This window comes from Monopterus albus, unplaced genomic scaffold (assembly GCF_001952655.1).
Source record: "Monopterus albus unplaced genomic scaffold, M_albus_1.0 scaffold63.1, whole genome shotgun sequence".
Lineage (NCBI taxonomy): Eukaryota > Metazoa > Chordata > Actinopteri > Synbranchiformes > Synbranchidae > Monopterus > Monopterus albus.
The window spans coordinates 3,019,211-3,041,161 of record NW_018127943.1 but is presented as its reverse complement, the minus strand read 5'-3'; the positions used below and the strand labels follow the sequence as shown (position 1 = coordinate 3,041,161).

General features: G+C 40.1%; 1 protein-coding gene across 6 annotated transcripts in view; it reads right to left on the bottom strand.

The window, feature by feature from the left end:
- Nucleotides 1-2,491: 2,491 nt before the first annotated feature.
- The window catches only part of gphnb (gephyrin b), a 69,634-nt gene continuing 50,174 nt past the window's right edge, over nt 2,492-21,951 (bottom strand). For 2 of the 6 annotated variants that reach the window (XM_020603931.1, XM_020603937.1), the window contains 17 exons: nt 21,113-21,154; nt 19,196-19,270; nt 15,493-15,549; nt 13,340-13,382; nt 12,099-12,236; nt 10,289-10,381; nt 9,716-9,771; nt 9,043-9,162; nt 8,691-8,749; nt 8,143-8,296; nt 6,959-7,080; nt 6,723-6,810; nt 6,337-6,410; nt 6,069-6,136; nt 5,857-5,960; nt 4,697-4,793; nt 2,492-3,726 (listed from right to left, as the gene is read on the bottom strand). In XM_020603931.1, coding sequence (XP_020459587.1) covers nt 3,593-3,726; nt 4,697-4,793; nt 5,857-5,960; nt 6,069-6,136; nt 6,337-6,410; nt 6,723-6,810; nt 6,959-7,080; nt 8,143-8,296; nt 8,691-8,749; nt 9,043-9,162; nt 9,716-9,771; nt 10,289-10,381; nt 12,099-12,236; nt 13,340-13,382; nt 15,493-15,549; nt 19,196-19,270; nt 21,113-21,154 — 1,524 coding nt within the window. In that variant the 3' untranslated portion in view covers nt 2,492-3,592. Of the gene's footprint in view, nt 3,727-4,696; nt 5,961-6,068; nt 6,137-6,336; nt 6,411-6,722; nt 6,811-6,958; nt 7,081-8,142; nt 8,297-8,690; nt 8,750-9,042; nt 9,163-9,715; nt 9,772-10,288; nt 10,382-12,098; nt 12,237-13,339; nt 13,383-15,492; nt 15,550-19,195; nt 19,271-21,112; nt 21,155-21,951 lie in introns of those variants that run through there. The other 4 variants (XM_020603932.1, XM_020603934.1, XM_020603933.1 and 1 more) reach the window with 4 other exon arrangements.

The window sequence follows — 21,951 nt, the reverse complement described above, 5'->3', positions numbered from 1 at the left end:
GCACCACAGCGCCCCCTCTCCGTCATATATGTAATGACCATGTTTCCCAAGTTGTAGCCAGCAGATACACGATGTCCACGTCCGAATAATGCAGTGGTGCAAAGTAACTACAGTAAGTACATTCAAGTACTATCCACAAGTACAATTTTGAGGTATTTGTACTTCGAGTATTTCAATTTTTTGTTACTTCATACATGGACTTCACTACATGTCAGAGACAGATCAAATTATTTAAACAAAATACAGTATAATCATAAGACTTTACTGACCATCCAGGGGAAAATTCACAATTTACCCAATATTACGAGTCATATTAGTTTAGCTCCACCTTTACCAGCTTCACCATTAATGTAAAAGGTGCCATTCTGCGTAAAGTATTTACCACTACTAATAATTTTTTTTTTACTTTCACTTCAGTTTTGAATGCAGGAGGTTTACTTGTAACAGAGTATTTTACAATGTGATATTTCTACTTTTAATTAAGTAAAGGATCTGAGAACTTCAGCCACCACTGTAATAATGTGTATTACATGATTGGATGTAACCAGTTCATGGTTAAGCACATGTTTCAGCTGATACTGCTGAAGAGCTAGTTTTTATCATAATTGTTGATTACATTTTGTATTAATAATATGAATCTGCAAGGTAACTATGACTGTCAATAAATAAAGGAGGATATTATAATCATTTACTATCATATAAAACTGTGAAAATAGCAAGTATAAATTCTTCCAAAGCAGAACCTTAATATTCCCTAATCAACCTACTGTGCAGTTTTTATCTCAGTTGTCTAAACAAGTTAAAGTGTCCCTAAGAAATTTAGAAATTCAGGGAGTAATTCAGAGATTAAAAAAAATCAACTGGTAAATCTCCCACTGTTCTGTTAGTGTATTCTTTAATAAATAAACATATTGTATTCTTATTGCATTTGAGGCTATGAAGAGTTTATTTTCTACAGTAATCTTCACACAGATCCCCTTACACTCCACACATTTTATCCACATTCATATAGATGAATTTAACTAAATTCTTGTCACATCACTATAATCATCCCCTGCTAATAGAATGTAGTGTCATTTCACCTTGCAGAGCAGAACACAAATGATATAATCTCATGCTCTTTCTAAAATATCTTCACCAACGCCTGAGGCTGCCTTTTCCCCCGTTGTAGTTTCTAGTAGGTTAATCCTTTCTGACACCTCTGCACTTAACCTCTTTTCCTTATTAGGCTGTCTCCTGCTAGTTCCTGATTCTTAAATACTTATCTTCCTGGAAAGAGAGACAGTTAAATCCCTTTTTACTTTCCAGTGATTGATTCCAGTGCATGGTTTTTTTTTTATCTAAGGAGCAATGGTGGAAGAAGCAGTCAGATGGCCTAATTTACTAAATTCAACAATGTAAAAATAATTACAAGTCTCACATTAAAACTTGTACTGAAGAAAGTATCATCAGATAGACTGTACTTAAAATACATAAAGTAAAAGTACTCGATATTACTGGGTAATGATATATTGTATGACAGCATGCATCAGTGGATTGAGTATATTGTTTTTTACTTTTTGCTAATCCGACTTTACCTATCTGGACTTTGAACTGTTATTTCCCGCCTGACAAACACCAGACGCATCACCACACATTCTCATTGTAAAGCTCCTTAATTATGAGGATAAGGTCCAGGCGATGAGAGCAGCACACCAAAAAGGTAAAGTGGTGTAACCAAAACCATTAAACCACACAGTGGGTGTACTAAGGTACTGTATATACAAGGAAATCAGGAAAATACACAGGAAGTTTAATATGAATATGCTCTATGTGTATATGGTGACTTAATGTTTACATAGCCTGGTCGCACAGAGAGCAAACCCTAACGAAGCTTTAGTAATCCAGGTACGACGTTTAAATGTTCCTTCCGGGGGGGTGGGGTTGCGGGTGTATCTGTGTATTTCAACACAAGAGGGAAGTTATGGTTATTAGAGTTATGGGTAGACTACGATTGGAATATTGTTTTGTTTTACTATTGCTGTTGTTAAGGTGCACAAATTTGTAGCAGTGGCTGTTCTGCTTCACAGATCTCCACAATTACATATACAGAAAACTATACTAGACCCCAAAGGTATTCAAGGATCTCTGCTAAACCAGAACTTGGTCCTAATAAATTTATATGGCCCCAATGAAGATGATGCAATTGTTTATAATAACTTATTTTTGCAGATTTCCTCAGTACATGGTGACATAATAATGGGGGAAGACTTTCATTGCATCCTAGGCCCGCAACTGGATCAATCCTGCTGCTGGTTTAGGTTGACATGATTGTCCAGATTGTAGCTCAAGTGATCTTGGGTTTGGTAAAGTTATTTGTTTTTGTTGTTTTTTTTTGTTAAATTGAAAAGTCAATAAAGACAATTTGGAAAAAAGATTTTATTAAAAAAAGAAAACCCAACAAGAACTTTTTTTTTATATAATGATCAAGGATTTTTATTATTTCAGTCTCTTATCTTAGTCTCTTTCATCAGTTTCATATCATTACAGAAAATGTTATAGTACAGCGTTGTTCAATGTCTCCTCATTGCTTAATAATTTCCATAGGAGTGCTGGTCACATATGTCTGTACAATATGGATCTCATTTTTTCTGTACATCTTTTGTGAAGTTGGTTAAAAAGGCAGTCAGCACTTAAAGAAGCTGTTTCTTTTCCTTCTCTTTTTGTTAAATAGTTGATCAAATAAAAGATTATTTTTCCCAGGTTGAGCTCGCCCCTGGGAGGGGGTTGGGGGGGCGGTCTGGGGCAGAATTTACACCCGGTCACCGTGAATATAAGGAAACCTCAGGGTCTAGGCAGACCGGGGCGTGCCTCCCCGCCCCCCAACATCACCTCCTCCCTACCCAGGCATTTGGCACTGCGCACATAAACAAGACTCACAAGATAAACAACAAGCAAAGCTCTTTGTGAAGCCATTATGATGCATATTAATGAGAGAATAACTGAAGTGTCACCTTGATGGGAGCTCAAAAGAGGAAGTGGCCTTGATGTGCCCCTTCGTCCTCTTAGCTGAGCACCGTGAAAAATCTGGAGTCTTCCTCAATGTTTTCTTCATTTTCAAAAAACAGGTTATTTTTTTCAACTAAAGATGATAAAATAATACATTTCTTTTTTGTCCTGGCAGGCACCTACAGCTGTCTATTAAAATGCTACTGCTATAGATAAGGTCTAGCATTGAACACACAAAGCAATTGCAATGAAAGGAACAAAGTTGCCTTAATATAATAATGGTAATAAGAATAATAATGATAATAATAATAAGAATAATCATAATAATATATTACAGAATAAACCTCTTTTGATAATTAGATTTTTTCATTAAAAGTTATATTTTCTTTGTTTGAAATACTATAATCTTTTTAAATGAATTTTTTTCATATGTATCTAGATTGTGATCAAGATGTTGACTATACCTCAACGTTATCCAAATCAATAAAAACTAGCTGTGCCGTTGCATATTACAGAATAGTCAATGATATGTGGACATGCACCGTGAACCACCCGTTCCAACCCTCGCTATATGACGCCAACCCTCCTTCCCTCTGTGATGACATCATAGCCGGCCAATGACCATGACGTCAACCACCTCGCCCTTGTGCAGCTCCACGTATTGCTCTGTTTTTGGAGGTAGCATCAGGAGCCCGTTAGCGCTGCGCATACTCATCAACCTGCTGCTCACCTGGTTCCCTGCAGTAAATGGGAGTAGACAAAATACTTTAGATCAGAGTTTTGAGCCATGAGGAAAAACTGAGATTTTATTTTCTTTAATTCCATTAATAAAAAAAATGTGTCATGATTTAAGTGGTCCCAAAATTATATTAAGTTTGCAGTTTGATCAGTTAATTATCTTATTTTTCATTGTCAATCTGGCTAATGGTAAATGCTGTAGAGACCAAGCGCTCTAATCAGTTTCATAGACATCAGTCTGGCATATTCTTTTTACTTCCAGTATGTCTATATAGTAGCTCATCAAGTGTAATAGTACTTTATTATTTCTGCCCTGATGAAAACCCTCTAAGGTGGCAAGGATTCTGCATTTTAAATTCAACTAAAAAGCTTTTAACACAACTTTTCTAGTTGTCTAAAGAATATTTACTTTCCTAGGTAATATTAAGTGTGCAAAAAAGTGTATTTATGTAAAAATAAAAAGTAAAAAAAATCCACCTATTTGAATGGACAAAAATGTGAGGCAAATGTTTCTATGAAGTACCTGCATTTCAGTCAATGTGTTTATTTTTTTATGTACTTTATGGACATACAGAAGTAAAAACTAACTCTAAAAATGATTCCATCTAGATAAATTCACATTCTTTAGTCATTAGGTGACATTGTTGGGCATCAAAGGACTGAAACACCACCGATGGGGATAAATATCTCCGACTCAACACCAGTCGGGCAGAACTGATGAAGCCTCTTGATGAGAGGTGAAACGTCTTCAACCTAGAAATCTAAGTTTTTTCTGCTTACTATGACCTGGATGACTGAGAATCTGCATTGACATTCTTTACCTTGGATTTTTGCTTAACACTGAGCAATTAATTACACATTTTGCCATCAACCAGTGAACAGACAGTTTACCTTGGATTTTTTTTGCCATCAACCAGTGAACAGACAGTCTTACTCAGATCTGTGCTTGTCATACAGAATCCAACAGTACCTGTGCTCTGTGCCCACGGAAGGGGTTCCTGGTGATGCCATGTCAGAATGCAGCGGTGATATTCAGGACGAGGGTCCAACTTGACATCACAAGACAACTGAAGAAGGAACAACAAGCTAAATTATATTGGTATATGTCAACAAGTCATCTTTGTCTTGAATATTTGTCTGTAATCATTATAGTTTTCCACTTACAATCTAAGACAGGAATGATTTACTGCATTAGAATATTATACATAGTGTACAGATAATTTCAAAGAATCATTCTCACAGTACAAGAGTCTTTTATACTACAGCTGTTACTGCAAGGTTTTTACCTCTTACACTTCTCTCTGTCTACATGTAGCTTGAAATGCAGGCTATGTTGTGCCATACAAAGCTTGGGACACTGACATTTCATGTTTGTTTTGCATGTGTTCTCTAGGACTGATTTTCTGACAAAGTTAGGGAAGTCCTGGATGTCCAATATTTCCAGTACATGAATAGTTTCATGCTAAAAAAGAGAAAATCTTCTAGTGGTAAAATCTCTGATCTGGACTACAAACAACATGGGTGCTCAAATCTGGGTAAGAGGCAAACTTCCTGTCAAATACTTTTGAAATTCTTTTTTAAATTTTGTATATTTTAACAGGCAGCAAGATTAACAGAAAGCAATGGAAAGCTCTTCCAACTTTCCTGGCAGAAGTAAAGGTTTTCCCAGAACACTATCCAGGTCTGAAGGGAAATAGTCTGGCTACATCTGTGCTTTCAGGCCATCAGTCGCACCACTAAGTGGCAGTAACGCACTCAAGTTGATTTCTAACTTGCACTCCATGATGGCAGGGGACCAGACCTCTTACTTGATTATGTTACTTGGGGACACAAACTGTGTCTCTTCAGTGATATTATGATTTTTCTTACTCAACAGTTATGAATATTCATGACCGGGGAGCAGGCCTCCAGGTCAGTGTGGGCTGTGATTGGTTCCTCTGCCAAGTCAGAGCAAAACATGGAGGTCATAAATATGTATCAAGCAGACTGTGAAAATAGTACTAAATCACGAGTTAAGATGCAATGGACTGCAATGAAGTAGCAACAGCACTTTTTGTGGCCACCACTGTTTCAAAACGCAGTGATCTTTGACTTTGAGTCAGGACGCCCTGGTTGCCCTGCGCGTCCTACCCTTGCTTTGATGATAGTAGGCCTAGGGTCCAAAATGCCCTGCATCTTCCTCAAGGCAGGGATTACAAAAAGATTACAGGTGACAACAGCGGACACGGGGTTTCCTAGGATAGATGGATGAGCAGAGAGAGGAGAGCAAGAAAAGAAAAATGTATGAGTAACCTCTCTTCAAAAACACCGAATGAATCACTTTTTCTCTCAACTTCACACACTACCTGGGAGGGCAAAAATTAATTTGCGAGCACCGTCTATGTCCAAGGTGGCAAATGTTGTTGGGAGACTGAAAAAAAAACAACATACACTGATTAAGATTTCAACCATTAAATTAAATACTTTTAAGTGTTATATTTCAAATATAACTAATATTTTCTTTAAATGTACATCTGACATCCACACAGATTATTTTGTTGTCTTACCTTTTTGTTACAACTTCATGTTGTGAAAAGTTTAATTTTGAATGAAGCTGATGCATTTTCTTACCCTGGTTTCATGAAAACACGACCAAAATGGATCTGAGCATGAAGATCGATGTCCAGCACCTGCTTAAGGTAGTCCTAAAAAAATGTTTTTATTAATTAATTACAAATCCCAATAGAATATGTACACCAGAGACCAATGTAATCAACAACATATAACAGATAAAAACTATGTATAAAAAGACAATCACTGAATAATAACACCATGCATTTTTGTACATTCCAGTATAAACATAAAAAAATGCAACACTCTTTGATTAAGAAAAAAGAAAAACACTATTACAGGTTTTTTGGAATCTCATAAACTGGTTAACAGCCCACTCTCCACCACAAGGTGTCAGTGAAACACAATGCCATGATTGAGTGCCTGCACTCTGTGGTGTCACCTACCTTTTCCCCCATGGACACTCCTCCTGAGGTGATGATGACATCAGCGCGGCTGATGCCTTCATTCAGAGCATTGAGAAGGTCATCGGGGCTGTAGGGCACAAGCAAACACACAGGCAGATATTAACCACCAATTGCAGGGGGAGGACATAATAGAGAGCTGGTCCACCATCACAGTAAACTGATAAACATTATGCCAAAGAAGGAATTTCTATTAGAAGATAAACGTGGAGGCGTACTTGTCTCCCACAATGCCCAGATTGATAGTGGGGTAGCCGTGCTCCTGTATAGTGGCTAGCAAAGTGGAGCGATTGCTGTCCCTGATTTTCCCAGGATGGAGGTCATCTTCTGGATTCAGCAGCTGTCACGATAAATTAAGAGAAATGAAACATTACAAACACTGTTTATACATTTATTAGCCACCCTATTAAAGTCACTGTACATAAAAATCAGATCTGGCTTAAACAGTGGGGATCGAACCACCACCCCTACAGTTAGAGAATGACCCACTCTATCTCCTGAGCCACAGCCACTCTCCATGACCATTTGTTTCTTTTCTCTATTTTATGTCATTGTAAACATGATATCTTTGGATTTTGAACTGTAATTAAGACAAAAGACATTTAAGGCCCTGGGAACTTGTGATGAACATTTTTCTAGTCTAAATCACACCAGTAATCTATTGAGCAAAGAAAAAAAACAACTTGATTGGTCAGAAATGGTCATAATATTCACAAGTGGCAACCCTACTTTCAAATAAAACTACCAGCAACTTGCTAAACCAGAGGATATGCACAAATCCTAGGGGGGGTTCACATCACATCATTGCTGCAGAAACCATATCTAATCATCTATTTTATCAAGCTTGCATAACAGAGGGAAAGTGAGGACAATACACCACGTCATAAGATTGGCATATGGCTCATAGCCAATTTACTGTGTGTGCATAGCACTGAGAACAAAGTGTTAAGGGCTTTTAGCATCTCCATAAAAACAGCACACATCAGTCACAAAGAAAATGCACAAATGTGATTCTAGCATGTAAAAGAAACCTCCTGGTCATGGAAAGACATTCTTAACAACTGAAAGAACAAAAAAAAATGCACAAATGTGATTCTAGCATTTAAAAGAAACCTCCTGGTCATAGAAAGACATTCTTAACAACTGAAAGAACACCTGAAACAGACGAGTGCATGTTCAGTTCTGATGGCTCTAGTGTCTGCAGTCAAAGCAAACAGTGGTGATTGTGCATAAATATGAACGAGGCACGCTGTTGTACCTTTTGTACCTGAGATTGAACCTTTCTGTCAAATACAAATGCAGTGGTGAAGCTTTACTTCACCGTATCAACCGAGCGCAGGAGGGGTTTCTTTTACTAATAGAAGTAACAGTTTATGATGAAAAAGGTTTCTTAACCTCTTACCTCATTTCCTGTGGACATGACAGCCACCACAGGGAATTTCTGGACCTCCACCTCTGTGACTCCAACGGTGGCCAGAAGGCCAATTTCAGACGGGCCCATATGGGTGCCCTTTGCCAGCACACACTCCCCACGCTTGATGTCATGACCGATAGGCCTTTAATTGGACAGAAAAGATTATTTTTCAGACAACAACAGTAAAGATGAAGAATGTTTTCCAGAAATCTGCACTACATCTATGGTGCAGTATAATAGCCTTGCAATTACCCCCAAATTGTAGCAAGGATTCCTTTTCCTTTAGAGATAACTAGTAATGTAGTGGTAACATCATAATAAAACAACCACCAGTATAGTCAGATAATGTTGCAGAAAAAATACTGACTTAAAACCTTTTAACACACTGTATATTGCATCTGCATAATTCCACTTACAAATAAATGAGTAATTCAAGTATGGAGTGGTTTACTTTCGTATCAAGATATTACCCAGCATGTTTATGACATTTGGTGATAATAGTAATTTTACAGCAGCCAGCACAATAAGACACTGACCTGATGTCTTGGCCTGGACGAGCTTGTACTAGGATTCGTACCTCTAGTTCCTCTGTGCCCTGGAAGACAAACCAGCTGTCAGATCAGTCACAGTGAACAGATACAGGCTTTAGTGTCTAGACCAAGTTGCACTGCGTAGTCTATGCATCTCTGGGCTAAACTCGCTCTCATTTAAATGTACTGGCAGTAGAGAATCCATTTTTACTTCCGAGGGTGACTGCACAGATTATATGTAGTACCTGTGTGGGTTAATCTAAGTCAAATTGGCCTTTGATGTGTAAATTCTTTTTGTACTGAGTTGAACACTGACACTTGCCTGTATGTTGGGTGAAAGGTCAGAGATATGACTTACATCTTCAGACTCACGGAGGAGCTCGGTGTCTTCCACCTGGACTACAGCGTCAGCCCCACATGGGATAGGGGCACCCGTCGTCACCCTCATTACCTGGCCAGGCATCACTGTGTGGGTGGGCTGTACGGAGACACACAGGGTACAGAGAAATGTCCAGGTAGGAAAACCCATAACACATATTTAATTTAGCCAAAAAAAACCTCAAGTGTTAGAGGTAACTTGAGTAGCAACTTACAGACATTTCCCAACAGGCATCTCACAAACTGAAGACAGTTTTGGGAAAAAACAAAACACTGAACATTGATGTAAAACATTTTGTAGACCCAGTACTGAGTATGACAGCATGTGGAGGGCAGTGTGTGTTGGTTTTGTTCAGTAGTTACTAAATTTCTGTAACTTACTCTCATCTCAGAGGTCTAATCTGTTTTGTAGTTTGGCAGCATTTTGACTTTCCAGCCCTGCTCTGGGCTTTTCATCACCTGCTAAAGGAACGCACTGGTATACAATTACAGCTGGCATGGGCATGAGCTGAAGGACAAAGGTAAAGTAGTTTATTTTCATATACAGGTTGTGTGGGTGTTTGCATGAGAGTAATTATGTATTAGTGTGTGTGTGAGGGTCTTTTGTGAGTGAGAGAAAGCATTTGTGTCTAAGTGTGAACGTGGGTGCGGACCTGCTCTCCAGCCTGGGACTCTCCAATGATGAAGCGGTCGCCTGGGCCGTCAGCCGCTAAAATAAAAGAAAAATTTAATAACATTACACATGTGTGCAGCTTAAATGTGTGTGTGTGGAACTGTGTCATTTAGTTGAGTCATCTTATTTCAGTGGGCTACAGGATGAACAAATAGAGAGAGAAGGAAAGAGAAAGCTTTCATGTTCTTTGATTAAACATCTCAAAAACAGACTATTTTTAATACCAGCAGGCCTCACAAATTGAATGATCAATTATGCATCTTGTTGATCAGTTCTGTACAGACAAAATGTCCAACAACATTCGCAGTGTATAAAGCAATTTGAATGTTAAAAAAAACAAAACACTTTCGGCTTGTAGCCATAGTCAGAGTCTGTTAAAAGCATGTGACAAAGAGAGTAGTACAGTAGTACAGTACAGTACCCAAAGTGTGCATTAACCCCCTCCTATATTTGTTTCAGCAAAGCCAACTCTAATGGCACAAAAAGTATTTAAATGATCTAACATGGACAAACAATAAGAGCTACATACTGTAGTCTGCTGTACGGTGCTTACCTCTCACAGCATAACCATCCTTGACAGAAGCAGGGAAGGGTGGCAGGTTGTCTTTGGCATAAACGTCCTGAGCCAGGACTCGACCCATCCCATCTGTGGGGCAAGAGGAAGAACATGGGTATGAGGAGAGGAGGACAAGCTGGGAGAAGTGATGGTGGAGGGAAGAGCGAGAGCTGGAGAGAGGAAGAGAGGGTGAGGGAGATGGTGCATCTGATTCGTATGAAGATACTAAGACACATTTGCTGGACGTGTGTATATGTTTTACAGAAAGACAGAGTGTGACACCAGACCTCAGTGTCACCACCTGACCAGCACACTCTCCTTTTCTATTTCAGCTTTACTGATTTATATACAGTAAGTGGAGTCTTGCAACTTAAAAAACACTCAGGGAAAGAACAAAGACACTGCACAGAGACAGCAGCTGGAAAAAATGAAAGAAACAATAAGACAAAGGAAGAGTGGGTGGGGGAAAAAAATCCTGGCACTAAAATAGCACAAGCTGCTGTTTGGCCATTTATAGTATTTCTCTGAGCCTTTATGTTATGATTATGTGGGTGTTAAAATATGACGATCTGAGCTTTGATATCAATGAGCTGAAGGGAAAAGTTTTACACTTGCATACAAGGACAACTACATACACACACATACTGTACGTACATATCAGCTGGATGATACAGAGGATGCATCTCAGTGGTAGAAGACACACATGCTCGTGTTCAATCAAACTGTATCTGTTTTTTTTTGTCAACAGTATTTTATTGGAGATATTCTGGTATTTTTTAACCACTGTCACTCCTTCCCAGCTGCCATTTAAATGTTTGAGACCTCTCCCATGTATGTATAGCAAATATAAAGTTACAGCGAGAGGTCAGTTTGCCAAGCCAAGACTAGAAACGGGGAAACCGATAGCCTATAGTATTTAATCTAAATGCAGTGCAAACTAAACTGTCAGGACCTTCCTAATCTTTCAAGATTTTGTCTATAAAACATTAAGGAAAGTATGGAAGAGGATTAGGGCCACTGTACAAAATTGATTTGAATGACTTTAAAGTCACATCAGTTTTGTACAGTGGCCCTAATCCTCTTCAACAGTGGAGTGACATCCCATGCAGATGTATTTGTATTACATGGTTACATTAGTAAAAAAGAAAGATACAGTAGATCTTTATACTGTATTTCTACATTCATAAAATGCATATCAGGCCATTTCCCAAGAGCATGAAACACCACTCTACACTAGAAAAGAAATAATGCTTCTTCTACCATCACTGATCTACAAGTTATGTGTGCTGCAGGCTGTTATTGCCTCAAGTCCTCACCACCTCAGTTTTAGAGATGAATTAAAGAGTTTGTGTTTTCCCCTTTGGGCCCGAAGCCCAGCTCTGGTTCTGGCCACTATGACAGAAAGATGAAGGATGAATAGGCTTCCAGGTGTTAAACTCACTTCTCTGTGTATGTCTGTTCCCATATGCAAATGTAAGCCAAGACAATGTGTTTGTGTGCATATGATCATTTGTGCGGCTGATACCATGTCCTACACACAAATGCTGCTGAGAGATTGTGGATAGAGAGTGTTTAAATGCTATGATGTAAACTTAGCAAATGTGCATTGCTGCATTAATGTAAGGTGTGACACCTCGATATTCAAAAACGCTCAGGTACTGATGTAACGGGGAGGTGAACTGGAGATGACGACGTAAGACTGACAAATTTGGCACAGTGTAGAGAGGGTTTGTCTGTGCAGCATCTTTCTTTTGTGTACCCAGGCAGCATGAAAGTTTAAAGAAATCCAAGTATCTGGCCTCCTCACCTCTGTAGTTGATGATCTCAGTGCCCAGGACAGCGGTCATCTCCAGCACAGTGATGAAGGCCTTGTCCATGGAAGTGAGGGGGAAGGGGGACATGCGGTGCCTCCGGGCCACCTTGGTGATGTCTACTGCACTGTGACCTGAAAAGACATTATACTGTCATGAAATGACTGTCATAATAAAATCAATTAATATAACAATATAGGAAGAGTATAACTTTGGCCAATGCTGCACCCCCCCCCAAAAAAAACAAAAACAAAAACAAACAAAACTCTCATACATTCATTGACCCTTTTCTACATGGAAAACACTAATGTAGAGCCTGAAACCATACTGGGTTCAAGGTTGATATTGACATTTGAGATGTTTTTTTTTTTTTACATTTTGATATGGACCAAAATTGATAATGAAATCATTTTTATTTTGAGAATTTTGACCAATGCTATTTCCAAATAACTAAAAATATCTACCCATTTCTGCGATGCAATTTGTTGTTACTTAATGGTTTTGGTATACACCAGCACTGAGATGTCAACTGGCCATCATATCTAGTAGTTAATTTTATAATGATCACTAAATTGAAATGTTAGACATTAGAACTGAAGTACTCATCTATGTCCAGAGGTGAAATCATATTTTAAGAATATTTTTAGCCCAAGAGCCACCAACAACCTAAAAGAATCTACAAAAAAATTCAAAATCATCTGAACACACTGGGTTTGTTATATAAAGTGACATAAACAAATGGAATCTAACATGTTTTCACACAGATCTCACCAAGACTACTGGATTAACAACATAATTTGTTTTTAATGCATACAAATATGTATGTATGTATGTATGTACAGTAACACAATACAGACGCCATGAACAGGGATAGTAGTGTTTGTTTGCAGAAGCTGTGGAACCCAGCTGGATGGCAGGTGTTTGATAGCAGCCATGTTGGTCTAATAATAGCTCTCTAATAATTACAAGAGTAAAAAAACAAAGCATGGTGAAGCTAATATGTAATGTGCTTTAGTTTATCTCCTATATGTATACACTTAAGTGCCCATAGCATATTCTGATGTTTAACATGAAGTTAATCATATACACACTGACAGCAGCCACACACAGCCAAACACAACAAACGATACTTGCATTGTTGCATCACATGCTCATTAAAATCTATTTATATGTGCTTGAGTCAACACTATGAGAATGAAAAGAGAAAGTGCTTTTGAATCTGAAAGTTAGTACTCACTTGATCTTAGGATATTTTCTTTACTGCTGCATCGTGACTGCACCTAGAGATGGAGGGAGCAATTGGGAGCAAAAGACAAAGGGGAAAGAGGGCAGAGGTAGTAGTAATTTGAGATCAACTGGGCTGTTCTTCTGACATGCTTGAGATGTGAAGCTGCATATACAACAGCCAGAAGCAAGGGAAGTGTCACACTACACTGTGCAATTTGTCCTGCTGTTAGGAGATGGCTGCATCTCCTGCATTACCATTATCATCACTTACTATACACTACATCATCATAGCACAGGTGATAGTCACACAGATAAATGCACTGACATGTTACATTACTATTAGATTAAAGCACTTAAATATACAGACAAAGGCAACGACATACAGAGTGACAATATCGTATCACAAGGTCAAAACAAATGTATTAACTGTGCTAAGGTATGACATCAAATGTACTGGAAATGTACTGTATTGATAGTGGCTGTTTAGATGTGGTGCAGGATGGTAAGATTTCTGTGGAAATCACTGATGCTGCATGGAAGTTGCACTAGCGCTTAACTGCTTGAAATCTGTGGCAAGGTGGGGAGGAGAGCTGAGTGAGTTCAAACTGAGCTGAGTTTCCCAAAACCATCTTCAGAAAATACTAATGTAGCTCTGCCAATTGAAGTGAAACACGTTAATATATTATGAAAACAAAAGAAAACGAATGACAGTTAGTGGTAAATCTTACATTATTGTTTGTCACATTTCCCATAGACCATGTTTCATCTTGCCAGAGTAAGGAAAATGTTAAAAATGTTGAACAAAACAAAACAAAAAAAAAACAACAACAACATGACACTGATACATGTATGCAAAACCTTTAACAACTTACATAAGAATTGTACAGGTTGTTATAGCAGGAATATGCTTTTGGGAAGCTCAGCCTTTGGGAATGACTAAATAAGTAAAAGAGAATCACAGACTACAAGTTTGGCTTAAAGTTAGTATCCTTTACACACCTACACAAATATAGGTCCAGTTAGATAAAGTGGGTGGAGGGAAAATACACAAATTTATCCCAAAGGAATTCTGATGCCAATTTTTTCTTAAGGTCTGTAAAAATTCAGGGCAGCCATTTGAAATGCCTCATCTCATAGCTTTAGATTTAGGTATTTTTGAGGTGCATTTAGCTCTCCGTTTGTCTTTTGGCCTGTGTGCTGACCTGAGAGCTGGCTTGATTTCCTAGTTATCTGCCCTAACATGTTTTTTACTTTCTCTGAGAGTCCTCCTTTCATTTATTGCAGCTGTTGCATCTCAATAACCTCTGTAACTTGCCGTTATCACATAAGTTGGGTGTGGGCAGTGTGTGGTGTATGGAGAACCAAAACACCCATGGTGAAGGTGGAGATCTCTCTGTACCCACACACCCCTTTCTCTCTCCTCCCTTCCCTCACTGCCATCATAACTAGGCTAATACTGCGACACCACTGGGCACCAAACAGCCATGGTGAGAAGGTGGGAGATGGGAGGTGGAGGAGAGTGGGCGGGATGGTATGAAAGGTGGGATGGAGAGGCAGAGGGATAGAAAAGACAGGTAAGTAGAGATAGAGCAACAGAGGGTTGAAGGATGAGGATCAGCTTGACGTGGTCCCACAGCCCAGAAAAACATACAAACAAACAGGAAGCACAGACTAGTCAGACATCACTAAACTACAGAGCCGAGACATAGCAGAAAGGAGGGAAAACATAAAGAAAAAATGAAAACAAGACCATTAGAACGGCCTGATGGCATCTACAGTACTTAACAGACACCCAGCACACCAGACATAGCTACTGAAAGCAGAGCATGTTTACCTGAGAGACAGAAACAGAGACAGACAGATAAAGTGAACAAGAAACAGAAAATTGTGCGTGGAAGAAGGAAAAGGGGAGAATCCTAAGAGACCGAACAGAGAAACAGCAAGACAATGACTGACGAGAGTAAACAACAGACAGATTAACAAGACCACTGGCAACAGACAGATAGAGAAACATACAGAAAAAGAGAATGAGCGAGAGCTGGAGAGATAGCGACGCAAGCGAGGAGGGAGAGGGGGGGACACAGAGCAGGACGTTTGGTTTGCGCGCTCCTTGGAGGAGGATGAAGAAAGAGTGAGGGGCAAAGTTTGGGGGGGGATAGTTACTCGAGAGCTGAAGGTCCTCCTGCGATCATCTTTAAGCCCCTCCAACCTACACTGGAGCTAGTGGAGATAAAGCATCGAATCACAGGCATCAGTGCATCTGTCCCAACATTACAGACAGACAGACAAGACAGACGGACGAAAGGGCAAACAGACAAGCATCCAAGACAACAAGCAACCCTAGCAGGAGGAGGGGAGAGGAGCAGCAAGGTGAGAACGGAGATGGACAGAAACAGGTTGAGGGAAATAAAGAGTGAGCATAATGGGATTTCAAGTGGCAGCCATTCTGGAGGTCCTAAGCTCTTCAGCAGCAGCGATGATGAACTCCTAGCCACATTTTGACTTATACAACTCAAGTATCTTAAAATAATTCTATATTCATTTCTGTGCAGTTTTTTTTTGCTTGGATGCAACCATTCTGCCAACAATCATTTGTTTGTACCCCACTTAAGTCTGTTTCTAATTTTCATATTTAAACGTTGCTCATTAAAAATGATTGTCTTCTACCTTTAAGCCTCATTTATTTAATATGAATGTATTTGGGGAGCTTATGTCTATTTGTATATATTTTATGCATTTACTGTAGGTGCAGCACGTTTATTTTAAATGGGTGGCTCATGGCCAGTTTCCCTCGAAGCAACAATGATATGAAGTCAAGATCAATCTGGGGTGAGGTTACAGATCATTTATTTTACATGGTACTTAATGTTGTACACTTTGATTAAGCATCTTACATTGCAGCAATGAATGTAATGTAATGTAATTAAAGTTGTTCAATGTAGTGGAGTAAAAAGTACAATATTTGCCTCTAAAATTTAATGAAGTCAAAGTATGAAGTGGCAGAAAATGAAAATACTCAAGTACAGATACCTCAAAATTGCAATTAAGACAGTACTTGAGTAAATTTACTTACTTACTTTCCACCACCGGCTTATACTTAGTGCTTATATTCACTTTCAATTGCAACATTATGGAATTCACCCATTTTTTGGATGCACAGACCTGCATACGTATATTTATCAATGCAGTGTTATTTTTACAATGTAATTTCTTTTACTTGCTCAGTTTTTCTTTACACAGCCTATTTTCCAGTGAGCTTCCATGATGGCGCCTGCTAGTTAAAGAAAGATAGAAAGTGAGTGAGAGGAAGGATTTTAAAAAGACAAAAAAAAGACAATGGTGGGGATTAGGGAAGCTAAATACAGCTACAGCAAGACACAGATCAAACTTGCAGACATTGAAAAGCACATATGAAAACTAATGATTGACAGCTAGGACATTTTTGTGTGCCATACTAAAGAAGAACTACAGAAGACATCTAAAATCTAAACAAATGACATGATTAAGGTAGAACAATAACATTCTTTTCTTAAAACCTAGCTGTTCTCTTTAACAACACAGAAAAACCACAAGGATCACAAGTTTTCTAATTACTAATCCAGTTTCACATACAGTTAGAGTCGTGTATCACTGATTAGGGTCGCAGCTCAGTGTGACTGACATGGATGGAAAACAAGACCTCAGCATGTCAAAAACAGCTCAGTAGAGAAGATCATACCATAAGACAGCTATGGGGGAGACAGTGTGCATATGGAGATGAACACAGTGGAAAATCTTCAAGGGGGAGTGATAGGGAGTGAGGGGAACATGGGGATACTGAGTGCAGAAGCAAAATGGGGTGTTGGATGTGGGGGGTGGCAAAAAAGCAAGACTGTCAAACACTCTCGCACTCATTTCTAGTCTACCCTACGCTGCAATCCCCTGTTACTGGTGAGAGACCGAGCAAGTGAGAGAAGAAAATGGGCTATGAGGGATGCAAATGTTAAGAGGCACACATCATAAACACAAACACATCTCCCTCAGTAAGAGCAGACATAAATACAAATGACATAAATTTGACATATCTGTGTGAATGTCTGAGAAGTGGGCCTGACAACGCTTCACTAGTCTTAACAGTGTGTTGCAGTATGTTGGGAATGCAGACACACACAAAAAAATCAAAAACACCAGCCTCTGTGCCAGAAACACTAATCTGTCCATACGCCAACTCTCTGCATGGAGACAGCCTGAAGATGGGTTGTCATGGAGTTCTGCCAGGACGATCAATGGTCTGGGGAGTGGGTGGCACTGGTGACCGGTACAGACACAGAATAGTGAGTGTGGTCACGTCAACAGGGCACGTGGCCCAGGAGCTGTAAGGCGGCCGGGGGGAAATCAATGGGGCTAATAACCAGCCGGCTGAGGAGATGCTCCAGAAAATGATGGGATGCAACCGCTACAGTGCTGAGCTCAGCACAAAACAAAGGAACTGTCAGACAAATCATGCAAAAGGGAAAAGAATTATCTGTCCGCCATGAGGAGAAGAAGACTGTGACAGGGCAGGGAGGCTCATTTCAACTGGTCTCTACTGGAGAGGAGCGCAGGACAAAATGCTGGAGTGATAGCGACAGAGCGGGAGAGGGCAGGACAAAACGCCACTGTGGCAATCCAGAGCCAAGTCCTCCTCCCCGGGGAGTGACGGCAGGAGCCTGAGGGAGGAAACGACAGCGGAAAATAGAAAGAGTGACAGCAACGAAGAAGCATGTGTGTTTCAGCAAAGGCCTCTGCTCTCCACTGACTGTAGTTAACTCTTAGGGGCTTGCCATCGCCTCATCTGTTAAAAGAGCGCCCAGCACACATACACACAGACATACAGGCTCACACCCTCTGCAGAAAAACATCACCACCCACCGATACACAGATCACATCAAATGATCCAAATGGGTGATGAATGATAGAGAATGAGTGCTGGTGGAAATCTCAAGAGAGGTCACACTGCTAATGCTTATCCAATGCACAACCTCTGTGTTTATGTTAATAGGACAAGACCCCATTTGCAGCTTGTATTAACATGCAATCGTTATCTGAATTGGGTATCTGGATAATAACATCAGACGCAGTAAGCTCTAGTATTTATATTAGTTTTGCCCACACTGTGACCAGAACTTTGTTTGTAAATTAGATAGGAGGAGCTGGTGGACATCAAGGAAAGTGATGCTTCATGAGTTATACCTCACTCACTTTTTTCAAGTAACAGTAGATGTTGGTCTAAAATAACATAAAGAGGTCGAGTTACATGACCTTGCATCTTGTTGAGTGCATTTTCTTCTGTACAGGCTGGATTTAGACCTGAGATCTGACCACAGTATGAGCTAGACCACCTGACTAAAGGTGGTTTGTCTGATTTCATAGTATTGCTCATAGCATGCTTTCTGCCTGCAATTACAACTTGCATTGCCATGTGTTTCTTCTAATGTAGATAACATAATCAAATACAAACTGCATGATAATACCAGATGTAAACTGGGTGTTTGAGCCTACTAAAGCTAAACTAAAAATACTACCCTGTTGTGATCTATCACACTGTACCTTTACAGCTCAACATAGCTGTGATCTGTCACACTGTACCTTTACAGCTCAACATAAATCACCACATAATAACATAGATGCTATTTGTTATTCTTGGAGACCAACTTTGCTAACCTTCTCAAGTGCTACATGCTATAGCAAAGGGGTGGCCCAGTGTGATCTTGTCTGAAATGTCAAGCTCTCTGTGTGCCTCTCTCCCTCAGCTGCCTCCTTGCCTGTGTGTGGTGAGGTACTATGTGGGATGCCAGTGGCCTGCATGCCAGTAGATAACAGGTTGGTAAAAGGTTAGCGGGTTTACCTGGTCCAAGGTAGAGTACCTTGACTTGAGCGTGATGACCTCATCCAGGTGAGCCCTGAATTCTCTCCGAGAGGCCTGGGGGAAGCCAGAGCATAGTCACTCACCTTCATGCCATACACACACACACACACACACACATAAACATGCAGGCGACAGGCATGCACAGGCACTCTGACCAACATAACATAGGTTAGTAGAGCTTTTAAAATAACAGCTGCTCACACAGTGATCATTTTGCACACAAACATACCACACACACACGCACATCCCAGAACTATGTCTACTAACATGACACACATTCTGCAATTGGATCAAAGGGGAAAAAAAGGATGTGGTAAACAACTCACTAGAAAACATTAACCACCACCAACACAACAGAACCAAAGATGGATGAAAAACAGAACCAGTTCAGTGGAGCAGTTCCATTAGAGCACTGCTAGTGTGATGACATCTTTACATTGTTGTGTGCGCAAATGAAAGTATAGATGTAAAGCCAAATGAGTGCTTGATCTCTGCTCCTACCCAGGCCTCTTTCTGTCTACAGTACATGTGACCAGTCAGGAAAGGCAATACAGAATACAAGCAATGGCACATTAAAGGTGTAGTGTGTTAGATCTTTAAGGATTTATCTGCAGAACTGAGCTAATAGTATGCATAAATATGTTTTCATTAAAGTGTAATCATGAAAAAATAAGAATAATTGTGTTTTCTTTAGCTTAGAATGAGCCTTTCATATCTACATAGGAGCAGGTCCCCCATCATGGAGGCCACCGCATTTTCTACAGTAGCCCAGAATGGACAAACTGCACACTGGCTTTAGAATGTTTCACATTTTCACACTGAAGTAGCAGCTTGAATTTGGAAATGCTTGGAAGATAAAGAAGTAACATTAGAAAGATTGTCGTGACTTTAACAACTATAATTAGAAGAAATGGAGGAATGTAGTCATACTTTAAAACAAGAAAGGGGAAGACAGCATGAATCGTTGGCGTTAAAGAAGCAAAGGCATGAAGAAATGTCACAGGCGATGGCACAAGATGAGGTTAAACATTGGTGTGACCTTTTCCAGAAGGAAAACCTTGATGCAGGACAAATGTTTCCAGAATAATGCCAATGTTGCCTGTTTTCTGCTGGATAGATAACTGAGCCTAACAAGTAAAGTTAACCTCAATGTTTTAGCTATAACATGGCCAGTGCTGAGTAACCCACTGCGGTCAAGTAAGCTGACGGTAACTTTAACTTGGTCAAGTCAGCCGCACTTGTTTTTTGAGTGTGCAGTTTGTCCTACATTTATCACTGTGAAATGGCTGAGGGCTGTCTAACACGATGCATGAGAGCTTTGCTGAGAATTTCAGTCTGCAACTTCACCGCTAGATGTCACTGAATTTCACAATCTATTGTGTGTTTGTGTTTGTGAAAGAGGCTCTACTGAAGGAACTGTACACACGGGGAGAGGAATGCACTATGTGCAAGTAATATCGCTTTCATTCAAATACATCATTCAAGCGTCTTTCAACCTCAGTTCTGAGGTTGAAACGCAGTTGCCAAGTGATGGAGGCATGTTTATTTTGGAGGGTGTGTGAGTGTGAAATCAAGCCAAGGGTTAGACATAGTACATGTACTAGAATGAGGGCAACCGGACATTTTAGTACAAGACAAACTCAATAACAAGACCACAGCCACACAAAAGCAGAGAGGAAGAACAGAAAGGATTGTGGGTAGAGAGCGGAAGACCATGGAGAGACTGGAGGAGAGCAGCTGGCAGGGCAGTGCACACACAAAGGAAAGGACAAGAGGTTTATGGTGGAGGCAGTCATGCCAGGAAAGAAGTAAAAAGTGCTGCTGGAAAGGGAGGGAGTAGGAACCAATGCCATGATGATGGTTGTAATGATGCATTAGAAACACATGCAGGAGTACCTCAGCAATGCTTAGGGTGGATGAACAGGAGGGGAGCCGCGCCTGGTGCCACAAGAGAGACAGGAGGGGAGAAGAGAAGAGGGTTAACAGAGCCAAAGCCAGGTTGAGCGGGGGGCAGAGGCACACAGAGAGTGACGGGTGGAACAGACAGCACCCTCTGTCTTTCAGGAGGACATCTGCAGTACAGGTCTCTGTGTGACTGTCTCGGATGGGCCAAGGCAGCCAAGGGCATGATGGACAGGACAAGACAGGATAGAAGAGGTCAGGACAGCAGGTAGGACTTGCATGGGCTTTCAATCCTTCAGAATAATAGGAGAACATTCATTTTATATAAAGGTCCTGTGTATGTCCTTTACTTGCAAACCAACTACATTACATACTAATGGTCTGTTAATGGAATCCTCATTCCTTGTACTTAAACTGAATCACATGTAAACATATGTAGAATATACTCACAAACTCTGCAGAATTCTGATGAGCTCCTGTCTTTACTTGTCAAATAAAACTTGTGTGTAGTCAGAGCTTTAAACCGATTTTGTGTTTTGCATTTTTGACAAAGAAAGCTTACTGTTGAACGGCTCCCTCCTAAATAAATAAAGGGAAAAGCCAGTGGAAAAGTCAAACAACCAGTAACAACAACTGACCAGCAGCATGTGCTGCACACGCCGTCATCCAGCCCTGGTCACTCATCACTGTCCTTCCATAGTGGTCTCAGTGTCTACATGCATTAGAAATTAATGAGCTCCTGAGAGATTTGCCACTGTGATGCAGAGTGAGAGCTAACACAACCGATCTGACAGGCCTGTGTTATGCTGCTCACTAGTCTCCCCCGCTTCTCA